Genomic DNA, 12,491 nt, shown 5'->3' with positions numbered 1-12,491 from the left:
CTGTTATTGTAGCTTCACACATTTCTACCCAAACACACATTTGGGAAGTCATTCCTTTATCAGAAAACTGCCTGCTTCTTAAAAAAGAGATAAGACATTTTTGTATCGTAAAATAAATAGATAGTTGTTTGTGTTGTTTTTATTACTATTATTGTTGGGGGTGTTGTTATTATTATTATTAGTAGTAGTAGTAGTACTTCTTATTACCATTATGAATACATTGAACATTAATGCGTAAAAAACAGATGCATCTAATGCTTGCGAAAATGACATGTTGTCTGCTATGAACTGCATAGTCATAATTACTGTATATTCTACTTTCAGACTTTGTAAGGATGTGGTGAGGTCGTTATTGTGCTATATGGGTCACACACACACACACACACACACACACACACACACACACACACACACACACACACATTTGGGAAGGAAATATCTGAGCACCATAAATGGTGAGGGTTTTCAGTAAAATATAAATATCAACTTCCTTTATAGTAACTGACAAGACTTACCGGTAATTCACTTTCAGTTCAGAGACAGTGAGTGTCATTTATTGTAGTATCAGCCTGAGCTCGCTTACAATATGTAAATAAAGTACTTACCACAGGAAAAAAGTACATATTGTACGTTATGGTATAGCAATAAGTAATATATTGATGTATTTAGGAAAATGTACAATCGGTATTAAAGTACTGTGGTGACCGTCGCGGCACGCCACTGAGAAAGGGATATTGCGGCGCAAGAAACGGCTCTGCGTCATCCATACAGAGGGGGATCCTGGAAGTGACAGCAAGTGGCACCCGCAACGCTTCACGCTCCAAGGAGGAAATCCTGGCTGGCGAGACACTGCTGACGCATCACGTCTGAAGGCGAGGTGGCCGGGATGCGTCAACATTTTAGGCAACCAACTTGCGTTCAGCGTTTCTCTGATTGGCCACGACGCCCATGTGACCGCGGCAGCGCGAGAGAGCGGCAGTGCGGAAATAGGCTGCATTCTATTGCCATGCTCTGCGACAAACTCTAACCTTAACCAACTCCGAAACAATGCCTAAACTTAACCCTAACCTTAACCAACTCCGAAACAATGCCTAAACTTAACCCTAACCTTAACCAACTCCAAAACAATGCCTAAACTTAACCCTAACCTTAACCAACTCCGAAACAATGCCTAAACTTAACCCTAACCATAACCAACTCAGAAACAATGCCTAAACTTAACCGGCGAAAGAATGCACGTTAAAAAAAATTGAAATAAAAAATTGAAGGGATTCGAACTTGTCACCAACGCACCGCAGATTCCACAGCAAGGCGGCGAACGAGTTGAGCTAACCGTCGATGTTAAAAGAGGGGGGATTAGCGCTACATAATGCCGCGGCAGAGCGGAGCTGCCGCTCTGGTCTGCCGCTGCCGCGGGGGCGTGGCTAGGCACAAGTTGGTTGCCTAACATGTTGACGCGGCCGGGATACGGTGAGCGGGGCAAGACAGCTCGCCCGATTGGAGTGTGGAGCGAGGAACGGGCGCGATTACACCCTTTCCTTATTTCCCTGCAGATATCCATCACGGACGGAGTCGAGGCAGTTAGGTAGCTGATTAGTACTGATGGAACACACATGTGCAGCACTAGGCACACACACCTCACACAACACACCCACTAGCTGATTAGAACGGATAAAATACACCTGCGCATAATTAGTTGACACATCTCACGTGTGCACACCTGGTCCCACACACTACATTAACACTAGGATAGAGAGAGTCAAGTTGAGCGAGTTGGAGTTGTGTTGTTGAAGAAGAGATAGATTGAATATTCAGAGGTGCGACAGTGAGCGGTAGTGGAAGGAGAGGAGAAAGCGAGTAGGTGTTCTATGTGTATTGGACCCTGGACTGGCTGAGAATCCCCCTTGTATACTGACCCTGGACTGGACGACGACCTTGAGTATTGAACAATCCCCTTTTCTGTCAATGAGCCTCTGAAGTGGATTCCCAGCTTAAATTCCCTATTTATTACTTCTTTCTGCGTTGTGATTTAAACCTTTTTACAAGCTCTTGGGATCCACTCTGTGCTAAATGCAGATAACCAGTGTTTTAACTTGGTTACTGCCTTCTATTTACCCAGATTGAAAATACGGCGCGGCCGTTGAAATGAAGCGAGATCTGAGCAGTTTGAAAAAGAACCCGTTTTTAATGAAAAAAGGATTTCAATTAGATGTTACAAAAGAAATCTTTGAAAGAATGGTGCAATGAATTCTACCGGAAGCATTCGCTATGCCGAAGGTCAGTAGAATTCAGTCTAAATTCTCAATAACAAGCTCTGTCTAAAAACACGTCTCGTCTCGTCTTCGATTCTGCTGCGTCGATTTCTCCTCCTTGCTGGGTCTGTTGTGGAGAAAAAGGGTGTGTGTTTCTTGTTGCTTCCTGGGTTCTGTTCGGGTGTGTTCTGACTCTCCTGGCACGGAGTCTTTGCTAATATCCAATTTAGGCTCCGCCTCTAGTTTTACGGCAAGCGGGCGTTTTCCAAACTCTCCTCGAGTGTTCCTATTGGAGGACACTTACTCTCAACTCTCATTGGCTAACTCCTTATCGTGACGTTTTACATCGAATTACGTCACGATGTGGATTCTAAGTCCAAATCCTTTGATCAACTGCTCCTTTGTATAGAAAAGACTGTCTGGCGTCTCTCAAGGCAGTTCCTTTGTATTGGACCTTTTGCCTAGAACACTTAGGGTGTAAAATCACCCAGTTTATTACTCCCAGGAAGTCCCAACGAGACTATCTCTTCATTTGATCAACAGCTGCCTGTCTCAATCACTCTGGTTCAGAGCCTTGAGTCCACGCAGCTGTTTCAAACCACAGATACGTCTTGTTTGTTTTGTTGAATGAAAATGGATAGCGGCAGAGAAGCCAGGAGAATTTGTGAATGCATTTTACCTGTCGGTGTTGTGCCATTCTGAGCTCCATGGTATACAGTGCAATAAACACAGTTTGAATGGAATTCTACTACAGTTTCCCCGGTTTGGGGATTGATGATCCCCAAGATACATGTTAGTAATTCCTCAAACAAACTGTTTACAATTACCTTAACCTTACTGTTTAACCTAATTACCTCAGAGCCAAACCTTTCCAGAATCCTTCTGACTCATTTTCCGTATTTGTTAGTATCATTTACTTTCAACACCCACATTACTCCCTCCCCTACTGACCGACTATGGACCCATCTTTCATTTACACAGTTCTCTATTCACTCACACCGTTTAACAATTTCCACTCATTTTGCAGGTTATATACAATGTTATCAGTTATATCAATTTCACTTCCGTCTAGGTCCGTCCCTTTATACAAAAAGATGATCGTACCAATTACCAGGTTTAGACTATACTTTATGTGTTTTTTATCCAAATGTGTCTGTTTTGTGCAATTCACTCTGAAAGAAAAGACCTTACATTGCATTTACTATCTAAACATTTCTAAAAAAGGAGAGAGCTTAGCTAATGAAAAATGAAAAATTAATATGTACACGCCCTCTCCAAGGCCTATCAGTTACACTATCCCTTCCTTTGCCTATGTATATCGTTTAGGCTTCTTGATGACTCGTTGTGGTCGAGTATCTTGTTCCGGGCTTGTGCTAAGCACTGGTTCCTCTGGCTCTTCTGGTACCTTCTCCATGTCCACAGAGGAGAAGTTATTATGTTCCAATTCATAATCCTCTCCTCTGTCTGGTTCCTGTAAAACGCTTTGACCCTTTTAACCTCCTTCCAGTTAAGAGTACCCTCCTCCCGTTCGGATGCACTCCTTGCCCTACTTAGATGCACCTCTCCCCTCCAGGATCAGGAGATACCACGTGTGGGGAAACCGGCTTTTTCAGGGCCGCATTGCCGCCTACACTGGACCCCCTCTCACCCAACCAAGGATACAGGCCTCCACTTCCAGGCTAAGGTCTCCTCACATGAACAGAAGAAGTCCCCTTATTTTACCTTCAGGTGCAGTTTAAGGCTGGGTCCCTTTCCAATCTTAGGAGAGACAATTCAGATTCCTCTGAATTGACACCCCTCATCCCTCTGCTTCCCAGCATTTTCTTTTCAAAAACACTGATCACAGAAGCACAGCTCGCCTACTAACCCTGTATCGGCTAGTAAGGTTACCGTGGCCTGACTGTACATTGAGCCAAGTGCATTTATGCCCATACTGTCCAGTCACTCACGGTCCCCGTCCCGCTATCTGTGACTATAAGCAGGGGTCATAACGCTCTCCTGACCGGCTGGCGACCCAGTCGATAGCGACCTCATAGTCCGTCATCAAGTCAGGACCCCAAGCAGCTGACTGTCCGTAGTACCTATCAGCCACTCAGTTTAGAAACCGACGGTCTTGTCCCCACCCCGCTTGCTCTGGGCATGGAAATATTGACCGTTTTCGCCAGCCTTGCCTGTTCATGGCAGGAGCTGTGCCCCCTACGGTGCACCGCCCTGCTCCTAGGTGTGGACTGTCGCCCACGTACCACCCAGTGCCCACACCAACTTACGTGCGACGTTTCCTGGGCCGACTAGACGGTACCACAGTGGTATGTTATTTCATACCTCGTTACGCACGAGGGCCTTCAGTTTCTCCCCAGCACTATAGATTTGTGTTTAACGTGCGCCCAGACTCTTGCGAGCCCACTGCCGCCTGTTGAAGGCTAGAGGTTCGGGGTGCCTAATCCCCTCCCTAACCTTCATCTTCTACTGGTGGCCAATCGTGGCCCCCTCGGTCTGGCTCGCCATAATCATCCGGGTCTTCCCCATCGTTTGGGGTTAGCGCCGCCTTCACTTCGCCTTCGTGTAACGGTTGCGACGCCCCGGTTTTACCGTCAAGGTCTTGTGGTTCAGGTTCCCATTCTTGGTCCGTATTGGTTGCTTTTACACAATGAGTAACGTGAAACCACATAGGCGATCCTTCAACTTGTAAAGCCCTCTCGGTGGCTCGAACGACTTTGTATGGCCCTTCCCGTCTCGCGCCAAACCACTTGCGTCTAAATACTTTGACATAAACGTAGTCGCCTGGTATGATTTGAGGTGTAGTCTGCCTATTCACCTCCTCCCCGGTTTCATGCTCCTGTCTACTGGAGACATGAACCAGAATACTTTTGTGTATCTTTGACATGTATTTTACGTACTCACGCATGTCGTTGTCCAGGATGTCCAAACTCGGACCTTTGCCTGTCGCGCGCAAACCTGGTACTACCATGCAGCGACCTAGCATCATTTCGTGCGGTGTCAAACGCAGACCGCGAAGTTCGCACGAACGACAAGCCATCAAAGCTAAAGGAAGAGCGTTTAGCCAATTCAAGCCTGTGTGTTGACAGATCTTTACCAATTTGTTTTTTAGTGTCCCGTTCATGCGTTCCACCAACCCCTGGCTCTGCGGATGATAAACGGCCCCCAATCGCTGTTTTATGCCTAAGTGTTGGAGTATCAAACGTACAGTTTTGTCAACGAACTCTTTTCCATTGTCCGACGAGATTCTGTCTGGTAAACCAAAACGGGGAATTACCTCTTGGCACAGGAACTTAGCCACAGATGCTGCATCCTTGTGCCGGGTGGCGCACGCCTCCACCCACCTTGAAAAACGACAGACAACGACAAGAATATATCTCTTCTGATTAATGGGCTTAATCATGTCAATGTAATCAATTACAAGGTCTCGCATTGGGCCATTGGGCGTGGGGATATGTCCTGGTGACACACTAATCCCCTTACGTATATTGTTTTTCAAACATATTACACACCGCTGTAACACATGATCAATTTGACTGCCCAAATCTGGCGCCCAAAAGCCATATTCTCTGATTTTTCTCCTTACCTCTCCTTTATGCGCATGGCAAAAGTCGTGCGCCGTGTGGATCAGCAGTCCGACCAGGCCAGCAGGAGCCACCACAAATCCACCGGCGTCGCGCCACAAACCTGAATCATCCTGACTAGCTCCCCTGGTTATCCAGAGGTTCCGTTCCACCTGACTAGCCTCCTCCTGGAAAGTCAAAATCTCTTTGTAGGTTATCTTGTCCTCCAACTCAACTCCGTGTGTGATAACCAATACCTTGCCTGTTCTGTCAGCCCCTGTCACTTCCTTGGCAGCTTCGTCCGCTCTTCTGTTCCCTCGAGACATCTTGGACTCGTCTGACTGATGAGCAGCACACTTGATTATCGCAACCTGCTTTGGTTTCATAATTGCTTCTAACAAACGTTTAATCTGACTACAATGTTTTATGGCGCTTCCATCGGCTTTCTTGAATCCTCTCCCTTTCCACACTGTGCCAAACAAGAAGGCGGTACCATGTGCATAGGCGGAGTCGGTTACAATATTTACAGTTCTGCCCTCTGCCATGTTACATGCTTCCGTCAGTGCGACCAATTCTGCTAACTGGGCTGAACAAGGTTGTGATAATGCTTCGGCTTTTTCTACCACAAATCCTTCGCCCTGTGACCTTACCACGGAGTAACCTGCTTTTAGTCCCTCGCCCACACGATAACAAGAGCCGTCAGTCCATAACTCCAGATCTGGACTGTCAAATGGAAATGCCTGCAAGTCTGCTCTGAGTTTAGAGTACCTCTCGACTTCGACTAAACAGTCGTGGGGCTCTCCATCTTCAGGCGTAGGGATGTCAGCTGCCGGGTTCGTTACGGAACACCTGACCAGCGTCACATCTTCCTGTTCCAAAAGTCTGTAGTAGTGTTTAATGCGAGGCATCGTCAGTGCATATTTACCGGACTCCAACAGACTCTTCAAGTCATGCCTCACCATGATATCCACTGGATATCCCATCGTAATACTTGCGGCTTTCTCGTACATCGTATACACTCCAGCCATTTCTCGGTAGCATGGAGCCATCCCCATCTCTACTTCCGAGTAGGCAATTGAGTAGTACGCCATCGGCTGTGGTCGCGCCCCCACCCCTGTGTCCTGAGCCAACACCGCACACGCCTGCTTCTGATCTGGTGAAGAAGAGACGTATAGTATGAATTTCTTGGTATAGTTAGGCAACGCCAAGGCCGGCGCCTCTAACAGTCGGGACTTGATTGTTTCGAATGCCCGTGAGCCCTCTTCGGTCCATACCACTTTACTGCTCAGTTTATCAACGCCCGTTTCTTTCAGCATCTCTCTCAATGGTTTCACTATTTCCGTATAGTTCTCGACCCACGGAGAGCTGTACCCCATTATACCCAGAAATCCCATTAGCTGTCGTACCGTCACAGGCTTGGGTGCCGTCCTTATGGCCACCAAATGTTCTTCTGAAATAGCCCGATGGCCCTGTGAAATTGTTTGTCCTAAATAGACCACTTTAGGTTTACAATATTGCAACTTTTTCAACGACACTTTATGGCCGTTTTTCGCCAACAGTTGCAACAGTACCACGGAATCGCGATGACATGTTTCCTGATCGTCCGCGCACAGTATCAGATCATCCATGTACTGAATGACCCTAGAGGTCATGACTTTATCCAACCCCTCTAAATCCTCCCTTAGGATTTTGTTGAATATGTGTGGCGAATGTTTTAGTCCCTGCGGGATCCTAGTATACTCATAATATTCATCCTTATAAGTAAACCCAAAAAAATGCTGGCACTCCTCGCTCAAGGGCACACTAAAATATGCACTACACAAATCTATAACTGTATAGTACTCGGCTTTTGACGGGATAAATGTCAATAGCACATGGGGGTCGGGGACATCGGACGGATAGTCAAGTAACACCTCGTTGATCGCTCTTAGATCGTGCACCAGCCGGTAAGAGGTATCCGGCTTCTCCACGGGTAGCAACGGCGTGTTGCTCCGGGGATCAGTTGTTTTCCGTAAGACTCCCGCAGCTAAAAGTCCTTTAATTTGTGGCTCGATTCCAGCCACTGCTTTCTCCTTCAATGGATACTGTTTCTTCCAAGGCAGGGTGGCCCCAGGTCTAAGCTCCACCTTCACAGGTTGAGCGGACTTGATTAGTCCAATGTCAGTGCTGTTCTTTGCCCACAGCGTCTCAGGCACCGCCTCCATCATGTCCTCTTGGAGGCTTGATGCATTAGGGAGTTCTCCCAGTGTCTCTTGGGATAATTGCACAGTTTGGGGATGACCCATCCCTGTGCCTTGAACCATGATTTTAATAAACCTTCTATCAGGGCTTATCCAGATCCGTTTGTTTTCTTTCATCTGTTCAAATTCTATCCCTTCAGCTTTTTTCATCATTTCGCCTATGTGTTGTTGATCACATGAGCTGATTACCTTCAAAGTCACATGGGGAACACTATCCATTATGCCGTGCTCTTTACTCAGATAGTCACTCCGTGCAATACGTAACGCTGCTCCCTGTGGCCCCAATATGATATTGGTAGCATTCAGCTGTACTTTGTCAGGTTGCACCCTCAGCCACTCCTTAGTCTGTGACGAGTCTGCATCTCTATGATACTGCAGAGTGCAGTGATAGGGGGTCTTTGGATCCCTTGCTTCAGGCATATTGGCAGTGATAAATTTCTCCCATTGTAAGGCGGGGCCAAGTAGCTCTTGGTCCAATCCCCCTAGACAATAGATCTCTGGTGGTTCACTGTCAATTCGTTGTACCATCTGATAGTACTGGTCTTCTCGTTCGGCTATCACGCAACCCTCCGCAGTACATTTAATGTCCATCCCCAGTAACCCCAGCCCATCTCGGCCGAGCAAGTTAATAGGTGTGCTCTCCGAGACCAGCACAGGGAGAGTCGCTTCCCTGCCTTGATATCTCAGAGTCACAGGTTCGGTAACAGCCGTCAGCTGGTTTATTCCCTCAAATCCAATTGTCCGTACATATCGACCGGACAAGGTTAGGTGCGTCGCGTCTTGGGGTTGTACTACCGTGTAAGCCGCGCCGGTGTCTGCCATCATCTCGACAGATTTATCATTCACCGTTACGCACACAATAGGCTCCTCCCTTAAAGACGACACTGACAGCTGACACCTCCCCATTGGACTCTCTGGGCCTCTTCATAGTGATGATTCATTTGGCCCTCTTGCTGGATTTACCGGGCCATTGTTCTCATTTCGGTCTTGGACTCGGGGTTGACCTTGGCCTTGCCAAGTTCTTTCCTGGTCTCCCTCTCCGGGTTGACAAGCCTGTCTACAGTCCCGTGCGATATGACCAGTCACGCCACATGTCCAACACACCACCACCCGTGGCCGGAATCCTCCCGGATTCCGGGGTCTGCCTCCTCCTTTCGGCCGTGGTTGCCACTCTCTCGGCCTCTGTTGTTGGTCCGGCGCATAACCCTCTTGTGTTCCCACTTGAGCCCGTCTCTGTCCCTGTGGTTCCCCTTCATATCCTGTCCCATTTCTTGGTCGTGGGGCCGCCTGGACTAAGGCTTGAAGGTATTCCACTACCTTTACTGCCTCGGTTGGCTGTTGGTACATGATCTTACGTTGTTGCTCTGCATCCTTCTCCTTTGCTCTTTGCTCTTTCTTCCGATACAGTTCAACGTAATGCTCTATTTGATCTATATATAATTCCAGCTCCATCTTTGACAATGACACCACCTCGTCCAATTTCTGCCTTACCTCTATGGGGAGACCGCTCTCAATCTTGGTTCTCAACTGGGCTTCATGCATAGGGTCAAGTCCCGCCTCCCGACCAGTTGTGTTCTTCCACGTGGAGTAGGCTTTTTGTACGTATTGCCTGGGGTGCCCTGATGTCTCCAAAGTACCAATCGGAATTTGGTCTGCGTGCAGTCTCATTGGATAGGCTTCTCGTAGGGCCGCCCACGTTACTCCCCTGTACGCTAGGAACAGGTCCGCATCATGCGCTCCAGTCCCCACATGGCCTTGCAGGCGAGCCGCCTCCAGTATCCTTTCCATGGAGTCTTTTCCCATCACGGTTGTCAATATTTTCTTGACATCCCCCATTGCCATTTCCGTGCCAACCATTACCTCCTCCAGTCTGGCAATCCAAGGATTGGCCCCATTCTCGAGGGGCGGCAATTTCTCAGTCACCTGTGTCATGTCCGACACCTTCAGGGGGTGATATTCCAGGTCCTGTCCTCTTATTATTATAGGAGCCATGCGGATAGGGGCTTGCATGTTTCTCGTCTGGGCTCTTGTCTGTACACGCTCTTGTACACGCTCTTGTATCCGCATAAGGGCCTCTTGCTTCTCTCCTTTTTTGTCTTCCAGGTCCTTTTGCTTCCCCTCAATGCCAGCCCGCGTCCTCATGAACGTCTGATATTCCTCCCCCTCCTCTTGCATGGCCTCAGGGCCGGGTCTTTGTCCTGCTAGGACCGTTTGATCTTGGTCCAAGTCCATGAGCCCCCGCTCTATCTCCGTCAGATCATCTTTTATCCGTCCCATCTGTACCCCAAGTACGATGTCGAGAGTCTCCAGATCCTCACCTACTCCAACCATAGTCACATGTGGTGGTATTGTGAGATCAATCTTGTGACTGTCAGGTGCTACCCCCTTGTGGCCCTGGGGTTGGGGGGAGGTATAATGCTGGGGGGGAATGAGCTCTCGATATATAGTACGGGGCATATGAGCTGGGGAGCTTTGGGGGTGCTCCAGCTGGTGGACAGGCTCTCTCTGGTAGTCTCTCTGGGGGTTACACTCTCTCTGAGGCTGACCATGGGCCTTCTTCACCCTTTCCCACTCTTTCTCTCTTAACATTGCCTCATAGCCTTCCTTACCCTTTCTCTCAGCTGCTTGTATCACTCTTGTTCGCTCCGTCTGCTCTTCTATCCTATCCCTTGGTCGTTGGGTGGTTACATATTCTCTGCCTGACCCAGTCTGGGCTGACCTTTCTGGTCGCCGTGAGGCGTCCACACCCTCTCTGTCTGACCTTGACCTATCTGGTTGCCATGAGGCGTCCACACCCCCTCTGTCTGACCTATTCCAGTCTGACCTATCTGGTTGCCTAGCTGTCAGCTGAATAGATGTCTTTGCTTGTCCCCTCTCTAGGTTCCCCAGATCATCTGTCAACTGGTAAGGGCTTATCATCTCTAACAAAGGTAGGATGGGATATATCGGCTCCCCCTTCTCACTGGCATATGGCGGGGGTGCTAAAGCTTCCTCAATTCTATCCTGTTGGACCATAAGATAGGAGGCTGGGTTGGGTGAGGCTAACTGCACCGCACTTTGGGCGGTGACAGGTGTCATCTCAGGGGCCTGGGGAGTTCTGGTGACCTGGACTACCCCCTCTACTGGCTTGTCTGCATCATTGCCATTTGCAATGGCCTTCCTTTCATTTTCCCTTTTCTCACCTTCCCGTCTATAAGCTTTTAAAAAGCTATTTTCTTGCAACCTTTTCTTTGCTCTTCCCTTCTCTTTCCCCTGATATGTGTAGGCCTCAATTAGTGTTCCTATTTTAGCTATTAACTCCAAATCAAAAGAACCATCGACTGGCCAAAGCTCCCATCTTTTATTCCATCTTTTTGATATATAAATTGCTTTGTCCAAATAATATTCGTTATCTTTTGTCGTGTCGTGTTCATTTGCAATAATTTGTACCGGACTTTCTTCCATCCACCCAATTACGGTCGACTTACCTGCGTCGGTTCTGTCTTTTATCTTTTTATATGCGTTTAGATTGTCTCGTTTCCGCCCCATTTTTCTCTTGTCTCTTTTATCTCGTAACAATGGCAACAGGCAGAACAATAGCTTGTGTAATCCCTATCTAAGTGTAGGTGTCTAGGCTTTTGTGACTATCTCCTACTCGGACAGCCAATAGTGGCACTGTGGGCCCTTCCTATTCTCTCCTGTCCTCCTTGAAATTACTATTCTTACCTGATTTGTGGTGTTCCGCGTGTCCAATCGAACTGCTGTAGATCAGAGCACACAATGACAACAGTTCTTGTTAATTTATCAACCGGACTTGTACTTTACTCTGTCTTTTTAATCAAATTCCTGAGAGGTTCCTTTCATTCACTGTACGAGTATCTTTTTTACTTTCCTCATACACTCTTAAACATGAGACAATTGTAATTGATACATGTGTGTGATACCACCCGTTTCTACTCCCTGTTTTTCTTCTCGTTCGATCTCTGTCAACACACTGGGTTCCTATGTTTCGAATTTCCGCTCTCCTTTACTTCCGCTTGGTTCTGCTCCAATTCTGATACCCCTCGGAAAACAAACACATCATGATTAATATAGTTGCATTCATTTTTTCACATTCTTTTTCATTATTCAGTACCACACCCCCCAGGGGACACCTGTCACCCAGACACGTGTCCCCCAGAGGTAATCTAAAGAATGCCACAGACGCCGCGCCACGCACGCCGTGAGGTGTCGACCCTGTTTTACTGAAGAGACCTTGACAGCCCCTCCACAGCGGCCTAAACCCACCTCACCACAGGTACACAGCAGACAGCATCCCGGCAACTTCTCCCGTGCTCCAGGCCAGTATCCCCAGAGTCCAGTGCCCTGCCGGACGGCCACACATAGCCGACCAGACCCAACACCGAACCCCGGGCACACCGCCCCACATCACACAGCCCTCCAAACGTACCTACTATGGG

At 47.9% G+C, this 12,491-nt stretch overlaps 1 protein-coding gene across 1 annotated transcript in view; it reads right to left on the bottom strand.

Annotated features, from left to right (window-relative positions):
* The window catches only part of LOC311240507 (protein kinase C beta type-like), a gene marked incomplete at its 5' end in the record, with an annotated part of 391,798 nt that extends 381,415 nt beyond the window's left edge, over window positions 1-10,383 (bottom strand). Inside the window, 1 exon segment of the mRNA XM_084329084.1 lies at window positions 9,764-10,383. Coding sequence (XP_084185210.1) covers window positions 9,764-10,383 — 620 coding nt within the window.
* Between the last annotated feature and the right edge of the window lie 2,108 nt (window positions 10,384-12,491).

Source organism: Notolepis coatsorum, assembly GCF_963971535.1.
Source record: "Notolepis coatsorum genome assembly, chromosome: 14".
NCBI lineage: Eukaryota > Metazoa > Chordata > Actinopteri > Aulopiformes > Paralepididae > Notolepis > Notolepis coatsorum.
This window is presented reverse-complemented; position numbering and strand designations above follow the sequence as displayed.